Source organism: Betta splendens, chromosome 15 (genome assembly GCF_900634795.4).
Source record: "Betta splendens chromosome 15, fBetSpl5.4, whole genome shotgun sequence".
Classification (NCBI taxonomy): Eukaryota; Metazoa; Chordata; class Actinopteri; order Anabantiformes; family Osphronemidae; genus Betta; species Betta splendens.
Genome location: NC_040895.2, coordinates 8,919,174 through 8,942,151, shown reverse-complemented (window position 1 = coordinate 8,942,151; position 22,978 = coordinate 8,919,174). Strand labels below are relative to the sequence as shown.

General features: G+C 42.3%; 2 protein-coding genes across 3 annotated transcripts in view; one reads left to right on the top strand and one right to left on the bottom strand.

The window, feature by feature from the left end:
• The window catches only part of mcu (mitochondrial calcium uniporter), a 37,393-nt gene extending 36,674 nt beyond the window's left edge, over positions 1 to 719 (bottom strand). Inside the window, exon 1 of one of the 2 annotated variants that reach the window (XM_029175401.3) lies at positions 533 to 719. In XM_029175401.3, coding sequence (XP_029031234.1) covers positions 533 to 649 — 117 coding nt within the window. In that variant the 5' untranslated portion in view covers positions 650 to 719. The remainder of the gene's footprint in view (positions 1 to 532) is intronic. The other variant, XM_029175400.3, reaches the window with a different exon arrangement.
• A 3,756-nt stretch (positions 720 to 4,475) lies between these two features.
• Positions 4,476 to 22,753, top strand: micu1 (mitochondrial calcium uptake 1). Its single transcript, XM_029175361.3, has 12 exons — positions 4,476 to 4,635; positions 6,689 to 6,853; positions 7,741 to 7,936; positions 9,215 to 9,377; positions 10,197 to 10,240; positions 17,565 to 17,679; positions 18,354 to 18,436; positions 18,621 to 18,821; positions 19,008 to 19,145; positions 20,340 to 20,448; positions 21,682 to 21,771; positions 21,962 to 22,753. Exons 2-12 carry the CDS (start codon positions 6,690 to 6,692, stop codon positions 22,123 to 22,125), a joined length of 1,467 nt encoding a protein of 488 aa, XP_029031194.1. The 5' UTR covers positions 4,476 to 4,635; position 6,689; the 3' UTR covers positions 22,126 to 22,753.
• The last annotated feature ends 225 nt before the right edge of the window (positions 22,754 to 22,978 follow it).

Genomic DNA, 22,978 nt, shown 5'->3' with positions numbered 1-22,978 from the left:
TGAAACGCCGTCGGTTATAAAAACCCAATCTCAACATCTACTGCGGGATCCATCCGACACCTCCGCCCGGATACCATCTGAATTCACGCACGATCGGCGCGGGCTCCGAACATCCTCTGCAAAGTTACAGCACAGGACGGGGGGGGGGGAGCGGCGTCTGAGCGCTGGTTACGGTAAGCGGCGGGGCAGCGCCGGAGGGTGTGATGGGCTCCGGCGAGCGCTGCATTGGCCCCCGCCAGAGCTCCAGCGTCCCACCGCGGATTTAAACACCCACGCGGCACCAGGACGCCACTTATGTCGCGACTGCGCGCGGCCGCCGCCTTCCCGCGGCGCGCAAATCTGAAGAAACGACACGAGCGGAACACCTTGAAGCTAGTTAGCTTTACTTCCTTAGCCAGACCAGCAGCCGCCGCTCGCTTTTACTGGTCCAGCCCGCCCGCCCGGTCCTACACCTCCTCTCCCTCTCTCTCTCTCTCCCTCGCTCTCTCTCTCCGCGTGAGTGAGCGCGCGCGCGAGACGTCCTGGGACTCACCGGTCGTATGCGCTGATGATGTCGCTGTGAGCAGACAACAAGTGCGGGGAGGCTGCCGGCCGCCGCTCCGCTGCTCCGGGGCAACAGGAGGACCGATCTGCACACTTTCGCAGCCATCTCCGTAGTGAAACCTCGCTGGGAAGGAGACTGCTGCGGGCGGACCGAGACGCACCGAAAGGGTAGAGGGAGGGTGGTGGGCGGGTTTGCGGGGCTGGACTACGGCGTCGCACACATGCCCAGTGTTGCGCCAGTGTGAAAAAATGAAACGCGGAAAGTCATGGCAATTTGAAACAGACATATTCACAGACTAATGCATTTCTGTGACTGTGTAAATCGGTTGTGCGCGTGTGAGCATAATTATACATCGCTAGAAACAAACGTGCACAATATATAAAAAAACACCACTTCCTTTCTGTAATATTATCTGCTGAGATTATCTAAGAAGGACATTACAGCATAACAAACAGACCACTGCGGGCTGCGGGCACGTGTAACATTGCAGGTGTGATAGTGGAACAAAAGCAGATCAGGCTGGTCTTCCCTCGACACTGGTGCCATACATGCGGCTGTCATGCTAAATAGTAAAGGTTCGACTCAAGTTACAATTGAATTGCTGTGCGTGATTATGTGTGAATTTAAACACAACCCTCATTTTCGTTTTATTATTTTTAAGAGTAAAATGTAGTGTCACTGTCTGCAGCAGGCGTGGGCAGTTCCAGGCTGCAAGGGCCACTGTCCTGCTGGTTTCCCTGCCCTCGCTGCCGCAGATCACCTTCACCAGGTGTGTTCGTTCCACTGACACACCTGGTCAAGGTAATCAGCAGGCAGAGTGGGAAAAGCAGCGGGACCGTGGATCTCGAGGGCTGGACTTGCACACCCCTCAGCTGGTATATCACTCCATGATGACCACTGGAAAATGTTGGCACGGAGCTGATTTACACTTTAAAGATCTCCACCACGTCCTGAAGGGAAGAGACGACACGATTTGCCTGAGTGTCCCCGTTAGGCTGCATCTTGATAGACCTCAATGTCATTGGCCACATCATCTTCTCTATAACTGTGTCTAATATTAGCCTGTCCTTCAGTCCCTCTTGTGACGTCCCAGTCCAGAAACCTACAAAATAGAATCTAATTGAACTGATCTTCAGTGGCTTTTAAACTGGCTACTACCAGCATCTTATTGCATTTCCGGCCTCGTGTCACTAAATGGCAAAACATAAGGGCAACGGTCAGTTATTGTGTGTTTTGTTATCCACAATAGCTGCTGCAAATGCAGGTATTAGACGCGATAATCAATCTGTTTGTTAATAAATGTCAAGGAGACTCCCTCAGCGCAATGTGACCTGCTCTTTTTTATTGTTGGCCAAGCCTGTCATACAATACCATCTGCCACACCTGTGCTGGTCAAGGTTGAATGTCGATAACATATTTTTCCTCTTGCATTATTCATGTGCAAGTCTGAACACAGATTTACCTTTTATTGGAGTAATTTATGTTGTTAAATCTCTTCATGTCACAAGTCAAACCTTATAGAGTATAAAAAATGCATAGGGAAAAGAAAATAGAGATTTCTGTTGTTTTATTGTTGGGGGTGTTGGTTTTCTGCTTGTTTGTGAAATACAGTAGTACTATGAAATAGCTGCTAAACTCAACCCAGTTCCCTCAGTACTTCTTCAGGTGCAGTGCATCAGTCTGTGTGGGCGATGCAATTTAAATGCAAATTCCAGGCCACGGACAAGGATCTGCTCAAGGCCTCAAGGCTGCATCGATTCAGAAGGCGAGCCTTTGTGTGTTACCTAATTGTACCCAGTAATGGCTCACGTAAACGTCTACAGTACTGCTGTAATTGTACCATGACACAGTGCAATTGCAGATAGTACAATTTTTATCTGAAATCAGAAAGTTACCAGCATAACATCAGATGCTACTTTAAGCACTGGTGGTACCACTGTTGCTAAATGGTTAGAATCTTAAAATATGTTTTTAATATCTCCCTTAAAACAGTAGTTAATTTTTATCACACATTTATTTAAATTTTCAGTTTGTCTCTTTACTCCAACTTCAAAATCATCATTTTCATTTTCTAAATTAAGAGATTCAATTTTTCCTTGACATACTCAGAAGCCTTGTATGAGTAAAATCTGTGTAGACACTGATTTTTACACAGTTGTTAGCAAAGAAACACACAGAATAGAAATGGTAGTAGCTTTTGCTCAGCAAATTTCCCAAGGTCATGAGATGAATGAATTGTGCAGTACAAAAAGAGGTGTGTAGGCATGTCCACAGACGTATGTGTGTCTGTGTACCTGCATGTCTGTGCATGACTGATATGTCTCCTGGCAGTTGAAAGAACAGTTGTATTAAAAGGGCTGTGCCCCAAACAAGCATGCATGGGTGTGTGAACATGTATTTAGTAGAAGTAGAAGACCAGATTCTTTCTCACCTTTGCATGTAACGACACCACACAACAATATGACAGTGGACTCTAATCCACTGTAATCGTTCATGTTACAGTGGTACAGTTTGTGCATACAGTTTCAACATGGTTTTGGTTCTAACTCCTGGAACTTGTCTTGGTGGTTAAAAAAAGACGTCAGTGTTGTTTAAGGTCAACACTCCCAAATGGATTTGCACGTGTGTTTCTCGCGTCACACTCAGGAGGGAGAACCCCTCTTTAAGCAAACACAAGGCGCAGGGAGATCAGCATGATTTTTAAAGACTGAACCCATTGGAGCTGAGCAGGCTCCTCCGTGTGTCTTACATCCTGCTCAATGCTTAAACAACCAGGGCACCGTTAAGTGTTCCAGGCTGTGCATGTATTTCTTATTGCATTTGAATCTGTCATGCCTTTGATTCCAGTGTGTTATGCATGTTGATGTTAATAAAAATCACTAAGTGTGTTTGTGAATGAAATAAATGACTTTGAATTGGAGAAATCTACGGGGCTATTGTGGATAAACAGGCCATTCTGATGTTATTACTGCCCTGATGATCCCTCAGAGTCAATAGGAAATTTCAATAGCTGACACATATTGTGTTGCTCTTGGAATTTATTGCTCACACTAATGAACTCTGTAATGAGGGGCAGTAGGCAGAAGCCTGTTTATTAAAAAGGAAGCAAAACAGAAGAAAATAGAAAGAGTAGAAGAAGGAAATGAGAATTAATTTAACAAAGGATGATGGAAAATACAAAGACTAGATAAGCATTGCTACAGAGAGACATTAATAATGAACGCACAATGAGCAAATAAGGTGTGGGACTTGAAACAGGCAAACAACATACCTCATCCTGTGCTCAGGACTATAGAAATGTGCCATGACTGGTCTGCTTGCATTTTTATTTTTACTTAATGAGATGTCTTTGTGTACCCAGTGTCCAGTCATATCATTTAGATACGAGCTCAAAGGGAGATTACACGGTTGGGTCGAGTTAAGTTGGACATACAGCAGCACTGTGCAACTTTTCACATGTGAAGTTCCATCATCTGCGATCCATCCCCAGTCAGATCAGCAGCTCACCAGCGTTTCCTGTCACATTATGCATTCAGTCCAGCGCGTAGGATTCAAAGCAACAGCTCTGTCTGGTACACTTGGTATTTAGCTCTGATAAATATTTATGCTGGTGCTTTGTTAAGGCAAGGCATGACTGGCAGATTCCCAGGCTCCCAGTTCAATTCAGTCATGTTATTAAAATTCGTGTTTATAATAGTGAATAATTTCCCAAAGCTGTGTTGAAAAGTAGATGAGAGTTATTTTGAGTTTTGGGGAGTGCAATTTTTTTAATCAACGTTTTAATTATAAATATAATATATAAATAAATATATAAATATATATACAAAAGTTTTAAGAGCGATTTAGTGATGAATATAAACATAGAGTCAACATAACTTTAAAAGCGCGGCTGTTTGATTTTCTGTGCGGGGAGGCCGTCTGAGCAGCGCGGGGCGGGGTGCGGAGACGTCGCCCCACCCCGGTGTCAGCACGGTTCTTACCGAACACGGAACTGCTCCGGTGCACTGCCCCATCTCTGCAGACGTAAGAAGGGGAAGCGGACTGAGAGCGTGTCGTTTTGGAGGCACTGCTGTCTGTGAATTGTCACTAAAGTGAGTAGCTGTACCTTTTGCTTGCTGCTCTCTGATGAGCGGAGCTCCCGAGCTAACAGAATACCTTCATCCTAATGGTAACTGCTAGCTGCTAGCAGCTAATCAGCTAGCTAGCGTTAGCCGTCCTACTGAGCAATTATCTGTGTCGATAGCTGTGTTGTTACATTATCAATATCAAGTGACAAACATATACGTTATATCTATTAACGGGTAGCTAACGCATAATAAGTGTACGTTGCTAAAAACTAGATTTACGTCATTAAAGGCTAAAAGCAAAACCCTGGGGTCCGTTGGCATCACAGGACTAAGTTTGGGCTTCACGTTGTTTTGCTTATCTTAGCAAACATCGCATTAGCTTCTAACACTGTAAGATTACTGTACTTACTGTACTGTACATTTTCAGGTCACTTTCGACAGTTTTCCGTGTCCGGTGTCTAATGTTAAACTCCCCACAATTGTTTTATGGGACCCTGACAGCAAATGTGTATAACTTAGTATTGCTTACATTTTAAAGATATAATTTAGATGTTTATTCAACGAATCAGGAAATTAAAATTGTTCCGATACTGATTTGATCTTCTGACAATAGCGGTCACTAACAGCTCAGGGAGGTTCAGCCAAGTTCACTACTGTTTCCTTTTCAGGATGGGATGAGCCAGGTGTCATAGAATATAAAGCCACATGTCATACATTGTTTTGGTGCTGGGGGATTTGAAGTCAGAACTTAACAAGGTTCCGGAGGGTTGCATTGAATTTAAAGTATTTCATGACTGCTCTTCTGCTGTAGGAGTGAGTATATACAGTGTCCCTGAAAGCTCGAAGCATTGCTAAGAAGAATCTTTGACAAATGTATGAATGCTTGTACCAACTTTCTGTCATGTCAAATGAGAGATGTGCTGCTCTAGTTAAACGTTCACTGTTTAAAGTGTCCCCTTCAGTACGAAACAGTTCTGTAAGTTTAATGAGAAGAAAGAATTGTCATCTCATTAAATAGTTTTAAAGGGATGAGCTGGTCATTATATAGATGATGGCCTTACTTTACAGGTTTGAAGTTTGGGAGCTCAATTCAATTCCAAATACCCAACGAAGTATTTACACAGTCACTGCATGGAAAGTCCTAAGTTGGGTTAAAGAGACCAAACAACCGTTAGTGAGGGTCAGGGTTTTATTCAAGCTGCCCTATATGCTTATATATTTATATGTCCTTGTAAATCATGACAAAGTGTGATTAAATTTGGCCTTCATTTTTTCTTTTGATTTGTGGGACAGAGTGCGGTTTGATCAGTTGTACGGATGTTGGTATCAGTGCCATTCAGGTTGTGGTGTTACTCAAGGATTTAGTTTCTGTTACATGCATCATTCCTTCTTTTTCCCTTCCGTGTTCATGGTTGTGACCAGATCAGTGCCCTAATTTACATATTGCACTGTCCTTCTTTCTTTCTGCTGAGTCAGTTTCACAAGTGGTGTTTGCATTGTTAATAGGATATTGACAGGTGGCAGCTTCGGGCCTTAGTTGGGTGAACTCCTCCATTCTGTAGTTTGGAAAAGTGCACACACTTTAGCTACAGATAGACACAAATCGCCCCGTGCTTAGTCATCTTTCCACAACATTGATAAATGAACTGTCTGGTTGAGAAGGAAGTTCTGGAGCTTAACTTCACGGGTGGCAATTCATTCATTCAAGCTTTATGTTTATTAATGTGAGGCATGAGGACATATACTGACTGCTGAAGGTACAGTATTGCCTCCAGCACATGGTGAAGATCCCAAGAGTGAGCTGCTGTCATTCTAAGCTTAGCTTCTTAAGATAAGTGTTAATTAGTTAGTTACTTAATTTTTTTTGTTGGGTGGAATTCCACAGCTTACTGTATGAGTTGGGAAGGAATGTTTTCATCACTGTTAATTTTGTGCCTTTACTACTGAATATGTGTAGGCACTGAAATGTACTTATATTATGACAAATATTTGAGACAGAAAAATTGTATGTTGGACAAAATGGCATGCAATGTTCATCTTTGATTTCAGCATCTTTGTTTTCCTCTTTTCCAACCAGGATGTTCCGCTTGCGGGCATTGTCCGCCCTTTCGGTGGGACTAGCTCAGTTGTCCCGACGCTACCACAGTGGGGCAGTCCGAGGGAATGGCCAGAGGAGAGTCATGATGGCAGCCCTGGCTGGTGTGACTGGAGTGTCTGTTAGTGCTGGGCTTCTCTGGAAAAGGTAGGTGAAGGCTGTCTGAACTGCCTGAGAAAAATAAATATGAGTATGATAGGTTCAATTAAAAATGTCTTGTTTACCATATTTTGATTGAGCTGTTTTGCAAATCTATATATACACACACAAAAGAAGTCTTTTTAACCCCAAATCAACCTCAAAATAGTGGTGATATTATGGCATTTTCAGATTAGTTTTGGCAGATGTGTCCTTTGTGCTTCCTTTTATTGAGTTTCTTACTACATTGACGTGTCCCTCACAATAAGACACAGGATTTCAGTTCGTTATTTCACATTACTGCATTGGAAATCTCTGTGTACTTAAAGGTGTCACCATATTTTACCTGCTATTCATGACTGGTAATACACTGGTGTTCAGTTAAGGCGAGGAGGAGTGTGTGGGGGGGGGTGTCACGTGAAAGCTGTGGGGATCGAATGCAGCAGGCAGAGTGATGGATGGTGCCTCAGGGCATTTGAGACTGATGGGACGAGACTGTTCCAGGCCTTCACCCCAGGCTTCATTCTCCGGGTGTCTCATTAAACTGAATTATTCAGCCTGCCCTGACAGACCCTGCTATTTATTATTATTATTATTATTATTATTATTCTTGCAATTTTCAATTTAGTCCCAAAAATTGTCAGCTGGGAATTTGCCATCAACCACTTTCCTGAATTGCTCAGGCAAGCAAAACAAGGAGTAACATCCAGTCTTTCTCATACCCTCCTTGTTGTTTAATCTGCCGTAATAGCTCCAGTGCATTTATATCTGTGACACATAATCAGCCACGGTCTTCAATTTGGTCCTAGAGCATGAGAAATGGCTCAACTTGTCAGACAACATTTTTGCACAGGTTTGCTGGTATTATCTATTGTGCTGTTTTGTTTGAAAACTAGAGCCTATGCAGAGGCCGGGCCTTCTGTTCAACACCCTGAGCAGCATGCCAAAGAGGAAGCTGGGTTTGTGAAGGATGTAGACTCAGACACAGACTCAGAGAGATCGGTGGAAGCCAGCAGTGGAGATGAAGAAGGAAAAGATGAGGGTGGAGAGGGGAAAAAGAAGAAGCCACGTTCTGGATTCCGTGACCGCAAGGTAATCAATAAACAATAAACATTCAGTCAATCTCTTATTTAATTGTCTTCGAGTGAATCAATGTCCAATATTCAAACAACAATTTACTTTGATTAAGTAGTTTATGGAGACCTACATACTGTATCTAACCAGCATGTATTTCAGCTTACATAAACATAATCCAAAACATTTCCTTGCCGTTAATTAGGCAACAGAAGAACTGTCTTTTATGCAGAAATAAACAGTTAGTCGCTCTGCATGTTGTTGCTGCATCAGGGAGAAGGAAAGAAGCACAAGCACAAATTATTTTAATTAGTCACAGTGACACAGAATGTCCTGGTGTTTTAGTGACAAGAGATCACCCACCATGTCAAACACAGCCTAGATTCGATATAATTACTTATAAATTAATTCTTTTTGTTTTAGACCAATACTTGAGTTCTTGTTTTCTTGGAAATTTTCCCAAAGACCTGAGTTCTGCTGAAGCGAACCAACTAACAATGAACTTGTACAAACAACACATCAGACACACGACACAAAATCTCAAGAACAGAGTGTAGTTTGATCAAAAGCTGTATCGCTCCCTCTTTCCTTCACTCTGAGACTTATCTGTCATCAGATTGAACCAAATAAATTCCTCAAATAAGTCAAGGCTATAAAATGTGTCTTAGTTTTTCCACAGCGAGTTATGTAGTGTACACAATCTTTCACTGTCACTTAAAATATCCTCCTGTGTAGATTATAGCTGAGCCCAGCTCCTAAACAGACACCGCTCTGTCGGTTTCTCACGGATGCTGCATCTGTTCAGATTTTTATGCTGCAAAGACTCTGCAAGTGACTGTACTAGCATCTATGTGGCTTTTGTTTTTGACAAACCCTAATAGATGTGTTTCCTAAAAAGTTGGACTTTGTTTGTTATTGATTCCAATCTAATAAACTTGTGTATCATGGCTACAGTTTTGCTGTGGTTGTTCTGCAGTCTCACTTCATATTAACCTGTCAGTCAGGCTGATCCCGAAAACACTTTATTTCCTGTCTTGATCATGTGGCGGTTGAGTCAAGAGGTTAATATACCTCCCTATCAGGACTGAAAACTTGTTTTCCTGACACTTTCTGCTTTTTATTCGTAGCACTCCTTCGTCTGTCTGACCTCTTTTAGCTCTGCTCAGAATATTTACCTGCCTACAAACAGGGTTGAAGTGTTGCTGGTTTCTTGTCCATGCTGTTGTAAATTACAGTGACAGTCATGTTTAATGTTTGAAATGTTGTCATTAATAATTCTCCCTATCTGGGTGACAGGTGATGGAGTATGAGAACCGCATAAGAGCTTATTCGACTCCAGATAAGATTTTTCGCTACTTTGCCACACTGAAAGTCATTGGTGAGCACGGAGATGCTGAGGTTTACATGACGCCCCAGGACTTCATACGCTCCATCACGCCTAATGAAAAGCAGCCTGAAAGTGAGTCTCCTCTCGGTCTTTTTCCTACTTTGATTAGTCTGGATCTTATTACACCTTTGGCCATAATTCTTTTAATTTACATCTCTTTTAATAAATTAATTTTTATGGCTACCTGTACTAGCAGAACAGAACATTTTTATCCTCAAAAACACTAACTGACCTTGCCTGCACGCACACAGGCAGTTTATGGCCATCGCTATCTAGTGAGAGATGGTTCCAGCTGGCTGCTGAGATCATATCACTGAGCATTACCCCTCACCCCCAAACTTCCCAGTCATGAAATAACGATCGCCCTCACTGTGTTCACAAGTGTGAAGGGAGGCAGGGTAGGGCGCGAGTGACAAATCTGTCTGATCAAGCTGAGTTGAAGGAATCACGACACAGCAGTTGGTGTATCAATTAACAGGTTCCAGCCAGAGCAGATCGCAGGCGTCACACGTGGAGCCAGTGAGGGACATTTGATCTTTAGCCGTGAGAAGCATGATTAGGGGGGGGTAAGGGGCTTAACTTGGCATATACTGATCTCAGCACCTTGTTTTTTTTTTGGCCCAGTTAATTAAGAATAAAATTTAGTCAAAGCTATATTGGAGAAAAACTTTGCTGAATTGGAGAATAATTAACTCTATTATCACACACATGGTTGAATGCAAGTAACGCTTAATAGGGACTTAGCTGGGTCCTCAGTGTGTTTACTGCCTGTCCTGCTTCCATCTGTTAAACAAAAAGTAAATCTATTTGCTCTGTTGCATGTGTCGCCATAAATCTTGATGGCCTTCTGTGTAACTATCTGCTTGTCTCTATTTATTCTGTTTATTTCAGGTCTAGGATTGGATCAGTTCATTGTGAAGCGCTATGATGGAAAGGTAAGATGTGGGGTGAGCCTAGCTGTTCGGAGGTCAGCGGCTGGAATTTGTTATCGCTGGTTAAGAGATTCTATTCTGGCATATTGTCACCATACTGTGAACTAGGATAAACAATCTTACTATAGACTTATAGAATAGGTTCATTCAAATTCCCCAAAAAACACAATAAATTACCCTTAGTGTGGTCTGGATATACAAATTGTATTATGGAGATAACTGCCTAGCAGATAACTGTCTTAGCTGATTTCTCTTTGTCAAAAAATATAATATTAAATAAATGCCAATTAAATCATTCTATGGAAAGCAATTTATAAATTAATACAGCCTAATCTTTTTGGGCAGAATTAATTTTGTTCTGTTATTACATTAATTTTAATATTGTAACAATATTTTGCTGTCATAGTATGAACAATAGCTAGTGAAGTTATGACATCATAAAACATAGAAAATTAGAAACACTTGTACTTGTCACAAAGGAACTTATATGAAGCTAGCCAACTGATAATAATTATCTGGTTTAAGAACCAGCAAAGTCTCTGCGACTAAAATCAAAACCATCAGTGCAAATCATGACTCATCATTATGTTAAGTTCTTTTTTTCATTGCCTGTTTCTTTGTCTCAGTTGCCTTTTACTTCCTTTTCTGCTACTTCTGCAATTCAGGTAGACCAATCTTTAGCCATTGTGAAAGCTTGTGCAGAACTCAGACTGACCCCTGTTTAAAAATTGTATTTACCAAAGAGGGTGGGCAGTGCAGTAAATGTTGACTTCTCTCTGTCCTAATATGGAAACGAAACACTCCCTTTTTTATAGCTATGGTTGGGTATACTATCTCTGGTTCTCACAGTCTCACCACATAGTTTTCTCTGAAACTGTGTTTAGCTTTGGTTGTCCCCTGAGAGCCTCCTACAAAGAGGGTAGCAATAAGGCCACTCTTACCAAAGACCTGCATTTCATGGGCTTGATGGGCACCTTTAGCCAGCTAGAATTTATCTTTTTTTTTTAAACGTAACACATTATATTATATGTTTTATATTTATATGAAAGTAACCAAGAATGAATCGCCACTGCACATGCTCTAATTCAGTCACTAAATAGAGCATGTGCTGAGGTTCAAAGGGAGTGTTTCTGCTGGGATTTGGGAGGTAAACTATGGTCAGTCAGGGAGAGGAATACAATATTGCGTGAGACCCACATGGCGGTTCTCTTTAAATGGTTTCATTTAAAAATAGCCAGGCTGGAGAGTTATCACAAACATGCTTGGATACAGTGTATTAAAAGAATGCACAGTAGTGTCAATATTAAAAACCTCTCTCTACTTATTTATGTAAAACAAACATTTCAGGCTCTGTATGGTTTTTAAAAACTAATCTTACTGATTTTGACCATTTTTTCTTTTTACTTTTACCACTAATGTATGTTTTTTTTATTCTATTGTTTGTGTTTGCCCAACCTGTTTGACAGCGTCTCTAATCTGCTGTTAATTCACTCCATCTATGGGATTTCTTCCTGTTCGAATCACGTGGGCATGCTTCCAAGCTGCCGTAATCTTATGTTGATTTGAGCGGGTGTTGCCGTTTTTAACTGCTGATTAATCTCTTGCTGTTATCAGCCATCTTCTTTCATTCACATAACAAGTAATCCCTCCATTTTTCTCTTCTCCCCCCTTGTGAATAACCATCGTCCTCAATTCCCCATCTACCAAACTCCCCTACCCTTTTCTCTGTCTCCAAATCATTCTGTTTACTGATCCCCTTTCTTCATCCACATTCTCCCCGTCCCTCCTGACTCTGTCACCCTCCCTTCTCATCTACTTACCGTTCTGCCCCTCCCTCTCTGCAGGACTTCTGGCAGGTATGGGGTGTGTGCCGAGCCGCATGTGTGCACCTGAATGAAATAATGCACTTTGTAGTCACTTCCTACTCCTTCCCTCTCCTTTACACTTTCCCACTTCTTTCTCTTGCGTCTCGCCGTTTTTTTTTTTTGTTTTTATTACTCAATTTGTCTCACTCCTCTCTAGTAATATGAAGAGCATATATATTCACTGTTGTTGTACAGGGGAGCAGCTACTACCTAGTTTTCCCCATCTCAGCTTCAGCAAGTGTGAGTCATGGCAAACTAGCCAGATGCCTTTATGGCAGCTTGTGTAGAAAATGAGTCTTGAAGTGTAAATGTTTATCTGCCTCACAATTTGGCCTTTTACGCTGGTCTGAATGCCTCTGTCAGTCAGAATGTCTAGCCGAGAGCAGTGAAGGGCAGGTTACAGCCTGTCCATTGGAGTGGCAGACAATGAAGCAGCCATTGTGTGTGCACTTGTATGAAATGTGATATTAGTCTCCCTGTATTGTTTTTAGGCCTTTTGTTGGAGACCTCCCCGGTGCTCTTTGTGTAGCCCATATGAGTCTTGTCTTGTCGGCTAAATTATTAAAGTTAAGCCCTATAGTTTGCTGCTACAGGGATTATTAAAGTCTGCGGCACTGCTGCATAATTTACACACTGGTCAATTCTACAAAGTTAGGTTCGGGTACATTTAAAGTAGAACTTGAAGAAGATAAGTCCTGCAAGGCTGAGATGCAGAGAGCAGTTAGCATGAGTCATTTCTACGTAACCTGTACTGGTCAGTGCCAGTTCCTAGCAGTGCTGTTCCCCTGCACTCCCTTTTTTCCCATCCTTCCATATCTTCCAAGAAATTTCAGTCTAGCTTTCCACATGCTTTGGCACTCTAGCCTTTTTCCCAGCATGCACTGCTCTATTGCCTGTGTTTGACAGAGAAAGCTGGTGGTGGCGCCCTCTCTCAGCGCATGGTGGCATCACAGGGTGGTTTTGGACTGAGGAAATGGCTCGATTATTAACACTGAGGCTGTATTGATGTGCTTGATAGTCTTCACAAATCCATCCTTTGGATTGTTCAAATGTCAGTGCTGCATGATTTCTGTAGAGCATGGTTCAGACTTCAAGAAGGCAGGACTTGTTCATCTAAAGTGTGTGAACCTGATTCTATTTGCTGTGCTCCCCTCTGTATGACATGCTACAACTGACAGTCGATGCCTGTCACTCAGAGGAAGTGTGAAGTCATCTGCTCCAAAGGAATTTGCCTGTTGTCATAACTCGTCATGTTGACTGTTTTAGATTTCACAGGAATCTCCCAGAGGGGCTGCTCTTTGGACTGCTGTACCACGACATTAGCTCTCGTTTTCACACACGCACAGTGATTATTTTTCATACCTGTTTGTTTATTCGTTTGGTGTCCAGAAGTATAGAAGCTTTCCTTTTGCTTTTCATCTTTAATCTTTCACCTTCCCCCTCTCTCTGTTTAATCTAGAAGAGGTCAGGCTGTCTGGTCAGATCATCTGGTCAGATAATTTGATTGCTCTGATGAGACAGCTGCCATTCCTCTGTGACTGAAATTTGTTTATTGAGGGTCCCATTATTCTGACTGTCCTCCCAGAATAATTATGAGTTATTAATTGTACACCTGCTCTGCAGTTGCCCCTGAGACTAGAACTAGACAGCTAATGCATTAATGCTCCTACCACCCACACACATGCCTACCTACAAAATGTTGCGTGTAGAAGTATATTCGAAGCAGAATGCATTCTATTGAGCCATATTGTGTGTATGTGGTTTTCTCTGGGGCTTTGATGTAGCCTGACTTGCATGTATAGCTGGACAGGACCAGTGCTCTTGCACGCTGAGGGCTTTGTGCACTTTTCAAAAATGTCAGCCTCAGACCCTGTTTGACTTTACCCTCAAGGAGGTCATTCAGAATTCCCTTTGCCCTGAAACTTTCATTGTACCACATCACACAAAGCGACACAAAGGACATAAAGGTACAGACCTCCCCTCACACCCCTGTCCCCACACTTTTTATCACCTTGTGCTGTACATCTGTCACGCCGCTTTTTGGGTTTTCTTTTTTGTTTTATCAGTACCTTTCTATTGAGGCTCACCTGTGAACAAAAGAGAGGTCATTTGGGAATGGGCATCTCTCAAAGGGACAAGTACTCGCTGCACACATGAACGAAAAGGCAAAGATAGTGGGAGCAGATTTCCCCTCTTTGCACCCACAGCATTTTATTTTGTGTCTTCTTCTATCTTTTGTTGTGGTCTGTACATATGAAACTATCTTACAATTATGCATTATAAAGCTTAAACACAAAGTGTATGACTCAAACTTCATTGTTGACCTCCCCCTCATCTATTATTGGGGTGTCTGCAGCTGCAGTATTGGACATGTTCATGGATTGCATCACCAGCAAAGCACTGCAGCATGCACAGTGGTTCCAGAGAAGGCAGCTCCTAAGTGCCCAGTCTCACAGGGCTGCAAATAACAAGGGTGAAGCTTGACTGATCACACATCACATAATTCTAGATCTCAGTGTCCTTGTAAGACAGTTCATTACTTTTCATCACAATCAAACTCACTAACAGCTGGCTGCTTCCTTCTAGTTTCACATAAGGATGCAGGACATCAGAAACTGTGTCTCTTTAATGAGCACAGTTGTGTTATAATGTACATCATGAAAGTAACTGTGCCATATGGTCATTTTGCTCGTGTAATAGCATATTTGCTTAAGAAATCTAAGAAAGCTAATAATACAATATAATATAACAAACAAGAGCAGTGACATTAGATGATGAATATACCCATAGTTGATGAACAGACTGCTTGCATGTATGCCTCAGGCTGTACTTGATATGGCTCAAGTAAGATTCTCAGTTGTCGGGCTAGTTGCTGCGTAGCCCAGTGCACTGGAGAGATTAGCTTCTGTTCAGCCCCTCGACCCCGTCTGTGTGTATGTGACAGTGCATTTGAGTGCCCTGCTGCCTGCCAGCAGCTCTGTGTGCACTGGGTTTCTGCCTCAGCTCACAGGCTAGTTGGGTTGTTTGGTCAGTCATCTGGACACGACCCACGCACTTGGTCATAACATAGCTGACACATACGGATGAACATGAACATATAAATTGGTGCATTTTTTTTAGGCTGCTCAGACTGACAGCTCTGTAGTGTGCTCAACAGGCAACACAATTACAGACACGGCGTTCTCGCTTAATCAGCTTGAGTGCTTCTGTAATTGAAGTTAGTCATTTAAAGATCAGTGCGTTGGAAAAATTCTACAATATTATTTTCAGTCTAGCTGGGGTATTTGTAGTGATTTCAACAGCTTGTTTTATAAGCGTAATGTCTCTGGCTAGATGTTTCAAAACAAACAAACCTGATGAGATACAGCCTAGGTTTCTCTGGGGAGTTACGGAATCCTATAGTTTTCCTTGTATACAAAGGCGTTGACTGTGGAAATGTATTATATGCAAACAGTACTGTACTGTCAAGTGGCTTGTTACTGTTGTTCTTATAGTCGAAAGCTGAGGCTTGGAGCACTGAAAGATGGAGGATGATGACAGACGTGTATCTTAGGCCTAAACCTCAGTGAGGAGCCCGTAGGTAGTTTAATAAAAAACGCATCTCTGTTTGCCTGTGAGTGTGCATTACAGCACTACACACAGAAATGTGCTGGTGATGTTGAGTATAAATGTTGAGTCTTATTTTTGGGGGAGTTCAGTGTATTTGTCTTTCATTGAATGTCATTTTGACTATTCATCAGAACAGTTTTCTGCCCAGATACCAAACTGAGTTAATGTCCTCTGTGCCTCAGTTCTGATCATTTTAATGAGGCCCAGTCACTGGTGGATGTGTTTGTGTAGCTGCCTTTGTGGGCATGAGAGGTGGCTGCATCTCTCATTTGTGTGGTTGTGCTTTGGGCTGGCATTAGGACTCTGGCTCACCACGGATGCACATCGGTGGGCTTTTCTTCTTTCTAATATCACTTTTTGCATCATCCTGGTCCCTTCATCAAACCTGAAAGCTTTTACCTCTTATGGCACCAGTAGTTTTTGACATCTATTGACGTTTATTCATCTCCTTTCTCACCCAAGAAGCACTGTTCTACAAATGCCTTTTTTGTTCACATACCTGTCTCTCTTTCTTTCATGTGTTTCTCTCCTTGTATGCTCATCAATATAATAACAGATAGCATTATTCTCTATATTTGCATTATCCATGTTTAACAGAACTGACTGGTCAAGTGATAACTGTTTTAGGTGTGTGTGTGTGTTTTTTTTTTTGCAGCTTCTATAAAGTCTGTCTCACAAGGAGAGATGTGAATGTTGTCCTTTTGAGGGGATGCCACCAACATTTAGTATTGAGGTTTGAGGGGTTTTAGAAAATGTATTTGTTCCTTTCAAGCAAGAATATGCAAATATTTTTTTATCTGCCATATGCACTTAGCAAATGTCTGCAATGGCAATTATTTGTTTATTCTTAAAGTTGGAAAAATCAGACAGACAGTAGATAGAAAAGGTGATAAATGTTATAACAGCCTTTTTAGTGTGCCATTGCTGCAACATTACAACAAAGTTTCATCAGGCATTAATGTTATTGCAAACTTTAACTGGAAGACTTTAAGTGGTATCCCCGTTATCTTATTTTTCACAGGATGCTCTGCTTTTGTGTATGCGTATGTGATGCACGTTTGTCTTTGTCTTCAAGGCCTCTTTAAAGAGAGCAGAGGCTGTGCTGTTCTCTAAATGTTGTTTCTCCTTCTTCCTCCTCCCTGAAATGGATCTCTAGCAGACGGAGGTAACTCCACAAGGGCTGAGTGTAGCCCAGACTCCGCTCCTTAGGCATGCTCTGTCCGTCTGTCCACTCTGTTTGGTGGAGAGTCCTTCTAGTGGAGCACTGAATGTTTAGGGTGCATGTGGTTAAGTGACACTTTCATCCAGTGCTGTGTATATACACACACATGCTCACGGAAAAATGGTGGTTGTGTATAAATGAACAAAAGTCACTGTTTAACTGTTAACATGTCTGGGTTGCGTTACAGCTACTGTGTAGTTTGTGTGTTTGTGCTCCAGTTTCTTGTGGTGTTTTCTCTCTCTCTATCTCTCGCTCTCTGTCAATTTCACACTGAGTACAGCCTCTGGTGGGTAATGTCTTTTGTACTTTGTACTGTTCCACAGACTAATAACTCATCACTACCATGGTCACGTGCCTGTACGGCTTCATGTGTGTGCAGCACTTGCATGACTGTCTTTAAAGTACTAGAGGGGTCACACTTCTTCACATGAACAGTGTTTATTGTGTGCGTGTAGAATGACTGTGTGTGTGTGTGTTTCTGTTGACCGTAGCCTTTGATCTATGCACTGAGAGACACACACACAGAGCCACTGGGGCAGCTGGAGAAGCCATGAGGCTTGTGCTAAATGGTGTGAAATGGTTTTAATGGAGGTTTTTGAATTTTGTTTTTCATTGTGGCCTGGATGAGCAGAAGATTGCCCAGGAGAGGGAGAAGTTTGCAGATGAGGACAGCATATTTTACACACTGGGAGAATGTGGCCTCATCTCCTTCTCTGACTACATCTTTCTCACCACTGTGTTGTCCAGTATGTACAATGTTGAACTGTTTTTTACAGCATATCTATTAGTTTGTGTCTCTCAGTCTAAGATCATTTTAGTCCTCCACACTGATCAGAAACTTTCTGCTGCCTCAATTAAAACTGTCAGTGAAAAGAAATAAATCATTAGCTGAGTCAAGCCTCGGCTGCTTTAGCTGCATCTGTCATTCGTGTTGGCTATAGGGGGTAAATTTCTCATTAATTTGTCCTTTCTGGCTATGTCAAAGAGCTCATGGTAATGAAAATGAGCCACTGACTCCTTCCTCTTCTGAGGCTAGTAAACTTTTATCCCCAGCTTATTTCTTATAATCCGTTCATATGGAGAAAGTCTCTGGGGAACTTTTCAAGGGCAGCACATTTTAAGCAGACAGGGCAGGAAGCCTTATAATTTCTTTCAATCCATTGAACATGGTCACAAATGTAGTACAAAGAAGGAGGTTTCCTAGCAGATGGTTCAAGCCTCATGATGTTACATGTTTACTATTTTCATGCTGGTTAAAAATTTTCTAAGGAAACATAAGATGAATATTTAATAAAAGTTAGTATTGTCCTCTTCGGCTGTTGTTCCCATTAAGCCAGTGTTTGTGTGTTTGTGTTGTTTTTTTCATTGTATTGCATTGATTTGACAATGTGTCTGTATGTTTGTATCCCGTGGTGTCCAGCTCCCCAAAGGAACTTTGAGATTGCCTTCAAGATGTTTGATCTGAATGGCGATGGAGAGGTGGACCTGGAGGAGTTTGAACAGGTTAGACCATGATCAGCAGCACATCTGGGAAACACATCACAAAATCAACTTGGAGAAGGCAATAAGCCAAAACAATAAACAATAAATAAATATAATAACAATAAACAATAAATATCATCAACAAGGGCCTGTGGTATCTTTAATTAAAGCCAAAAAAAGCCCTACTCTACACCTTCATCCACAGGTCCAGAGCATCATCCGTTCCCAGACCAGTATGGGCATGCGACACCGCGACCGCTCCACCACAGGAAACACCTTGAAGACAGCTGGCTGCAGCTCTGCTCTCACCACCTACTTCTTTGGAGAAGACCTGAAGGGAAAACTCACCATTGGCACTTTTCTTGAGTTTCAGAGGAAACTGCAGCACGACGTGCTCAAACTAGAGGTAATGAAAATGAAGGAGCCAAGTGTCATCTAAATCACTACTAATACCGCTGGAAAACACAAAGACGGCCCAGTGCCCTAATGTTACCACTGTCTGCTCGAGGCGTGATTCACAATGACTCCTCGTCTCGTTTGTCTCCCTGCGTAGCACTCATTTGTTGTGCGTCTCTTTCTTTCCTCCCTCCAGTTTGAGAGGAACGATCCTGTGGACGGCCGAATCACTGAGAGACAGTTTGGGGGTATGCTGCTGGCCTACAGTGGCGTCCAGTCTCGTAAACTCAAACATATGCAAAAGGGCTTAAAGAAGATGTTCAAGGATGCACAGGTAGATAAGCTGTGTGTAGTTTTGCCTTGTGTGTGCTGCTCTGCGGTTGAACGGTTCATGTAAACTAATTACATGACTGGAAAGAAAAGGACATTATTCTAGAGCACCGGGAGAGTGTGAATAGGGCAAAATAAGCGTTAATGCACCACTGTGAGAGGATAGTCTGTTCAGCCTGATGTTTTCCAACTTACTCACACTCTGTCTTTTTCGCATCCTTAGTTTTCCACTATTTCTGTGCATATAAAGCAGCCAGTGCTCCGCAGGCTGAAGTTAGTCCTTAGTCTTTTTTTTGTCTCCATAGTCTCGTACTCTCTGTACCACACTATCTCACACTATTTTATCAGGCAACACTTCGTTATTCAGTTTAGTTTTGGATGATTTGCCATTTCTATTTAAAAAAAGTTAGACTTTTCCTTCGCTCAGCTATTCTTTCACAGCCACAGTGCTTTAAGCAGTGTGGCTCCAGTGGGAAAGAATAACCAGGTAAAACAGTCAAAGTGTGCATTTCATTCCATCTTTGGAAAGTAAGTGCCTGTTCGTTTCCCATTTTCAGCATCTTGTTAGTCAAGTCACTCATGTTACCTGTGTTAAGTCCATCCACGTTACACCAGAGATAGGGTTTTTCTTATGAGCAAGCATTACAAACTAGGTTGTTCATATCTGTTAGAACACTTCAGATGCCAGACTGAGCTATGATCAGAGGTGTTTGATGGTGAAATGGAGCAATTAGCAGAGGAAAGAAAACAGAAAGCAGGGAAGCTGTCGTTTCTCCAGGCATCAGAAAAAGATGAGGCTGCCAGTTGCGACTCCCTGAGGAAATAAATTTAAGCATTTCTCTCTCTCTCTCTCTCTCTTTCTCTGCCTTGTTTACTCTTCCACTCTTTCTATCCTGCTGTTTGTCGTTTAGCATTGGCCTCACCTGTAATGTAAATGAGAAGTGTCATTTACTGCTTAAGACCAGCTGCTCACTTTCCTTAGCAAATGAGCTCATCAGCAGCGTGACAGCTGTGTGACTGTTTGTATGTGTACATGTGTGTCTTGCACCGTCTGTTCCTCTTTCCATCTGTGGTTCTCTGTTCATTCATGTGAGTCAACTGCCTCTGTCCAGTTCCTCTTGTGACGTGTGTCACGCTGCTGAGCGTTTAACTGCTTTCAAACAAACACTATGATTTGTCATTTTCTTGTCCTGTGCAGGGTATCACATTCCAGGAGGTGGAGAATTTCTTCACTTTCCTGAAGAACGTGAATGATGTTGATACAGCTCTGAGTTTCTACCACATGGCTGGAGCCTCCATAGATAAAGGTACCTCCAGGTTCCTGCATTTTCTCTGACATTCTCTTTTACCTCTTGAAAGCTCTGCTTCAGACCCAACTGACACTTCCATCCACTGTGTCAGAGCTGTTAACACTCCAGGCAGCCAGATCAGCTTCACACATCTCTCTTGGCTCGGCTCCTAATCGGAGCTCAGCTATCTGTCATGTGGGGTGCCATCCACCTATTTGTCCACTGCCTCTCCCCCTCTGCTTGCAGGAGAATATTGGCTAAAATGCACAACAAAATCGTTTTGTCCTGATCACCTGAGATCCCATTTTCATGCGGCACACAGCAGCAGTAGTTTCACAGGATTAAAAAAAGGCAGTTTGAATCCAGAGTGCTAATGCCAGACTCTGCAGCTAAGAGTAAAAACCTATGGTTATTAAACAGACACTTGACTGTGGGTCAACCAGCATCTCACCATGACAAATATGTCCAGTGTGTCAGCTCAGGCTTCTCTTCAGTTCAAGAGTTTTTACTGAATTAATTTGTCTGTCAGACACTGACAGTGAAAGTAAATTAGCACAAGCAAGTAAGCACAAGCAATGAAGACCTGTAGCCATTTTTAATATGATTAATGTTTGATGAGTCAATGTTTCCTTCTCTCATTGCAGTGAATTGGCCTCAATATTCTTTATGTCAGTACCTCCATTTATTCAGATTCACTGATGAAGCAGCTGCTGCATTAAGGGAGAGTCTACCCTGAGGTGCTCGTTGCCAGCGTACGCTGCTCGCCTGCGCAGTGTGCACTCATTTTTGGAGTTGTGGAGGGCTATTAAATCATTAGGCTTTTCTAAGCTCTTAACGCTGATAGACATGTCCCTGCAAAACCTTCTTCATCCTCCTGGAGCTTTAAGAGACTCTTCTTATTTCTTTCTCCTTCATTTTTATCTTTTATGTCTTACTCTCAAATTGATGGACATGTTATCTGAAAATGCATTATCTCAATTAAAGGTACAACAGTGAATATTTTTTCATACCTCCCACATGCCATCTTTTTCACATTACTCTCAGCCAGCGTCATTTTCTGGCCTTTACTGCTCCTCCTTTTTTCCTCTCCCTCGTGTTTATCGCATCAGTCTCCCCACCGCTAATTGATTCAAAGCGGTTTGGACGGCACACGATGTCCTCCGCATTTGCCATTTACGATCTGGCTCGCGTGTCTTCTCGTGGCTCCACACGCACGTTCAGTCAGTTTGTCTGCGATTCTGTGTTTCACAGTAACCATGAAGCAGGTGGCTCGCACGGTGGCCAAGGTGGAGCTATCCGATCACGTCTGTGATGTGGTGTTTGCTCTGTTCGACTGTGATGGTAAGAAATTGATAACCACTGTGTGTGTCTCTGCCTCAAAGACTGTATTTATTACATAAACCTGTGGCAATCATAAATCAAAAATCAAAAATACCGAACTTCCTTCTCTTACTTGGCCTCACTGTGATATTTCATCATCTCTTTCCATCACCCCTCTCTCCCTTCTCTTCACCCCGTCTGCCTTCTTCAGGGAATGGGGAGCTTAGTAATAAGGAGTTCATAGCCATTATGAAGCAGCGGCTGATGCGTGGCTTGGAGAAACCCAAGGACATGGGCTTCACTCGCCTGGTGCGTGCCATGTGGAAGTGTTCGCAGGAAACCATCTGGGACTTTGCTGCACCAAAGACACAATAGAGACAGGAGGCAACAAAACAGACGAGCGACAAAAAGAAGTTTATATGTGACAACACCTGTAGCATCAACAAGTCTGAGGGATTCAAAGAGACACGTAATGCAAAGAACTCCTGAGGGCCTCACCTCTGAGGAGCATCATCAGTCATTAGCGCATGTTGCTTTAGTTCAGGCTATCGGTATATTGCCTGTAGCATGCTGACACACTGCAGTATGTCACTGGAGGCTTCTGGAGACAACCTGGGTATTAGTATATTGTAAAATATACAGGAAAAGTTTGTATGTTTATATTTGCCGTATTCAATTGAAGAATGGGGGTGTCAGCTGGCGACTCACTGACCCTTTGTCAAACGCTACAAGTAGCACTTTTACATTTACCATGTTTATTGCAAAATGCAAGAAGCGAAAGGAAATCAATCTTAATTGACCTTCAGTTGTGTAAAAGCTACAATATTTCTCTGTTCTATAGGGATGAGTGAGACCAGAAAAGTGTAATCTCATTGTCTGGTTGCTTTAACGTTTATCGTTCTGTCCCAGCCCCCCACGTTGTATATACTTATTATTGCTCACTGAAATACTTCGTATATGAAATATGTTAAAAGTGTTTTATTAAAGATGATTTATTAATGTATGTTTGACGTATCAAACAACTGTGACTTGTAGGCTTGTTGTCCTGCCATGTTCTCATTTTCACTCTGACTGGTGGAATTCATAGTGGCCTCACAGATCTACTGATGTAAAAGACCTCAAGGATGATATGTCATGTGGTGAAACGTGTGGTTTTATGCAGTGGTGCCACAGGAAGAGAACCATGCAGAAGTGTGTGTATGTGTGTGTGTGTGTGTGTGTGCAAAGA

Excerpts from the sequence above, each read along its gene's own strand:
- micu1 (XM_029175361.3), top strand. The coding sequence starts at position 6,690 with ATGTTCCGCTTGCGGGCATTGTCCGCCCTTTCGGTGGGACTAGCTCAG. Across the intron at positions 6,854-7,740 it reads GCTGGGCTTCTCTGGAAAAG|AGCCTATGCAGAGGCCGGGC; the intron begins GTAGGTGAAGGC and ends TTTGAAAACTAG. Across the intron at positions 18,822-19,007 it reads ACGACGTGCTCAAACTAGAG|TTTGAGAGGAACGATCCTGT; the intron begins GTAATGAAAATG and ends TCCTCCCTCCAG.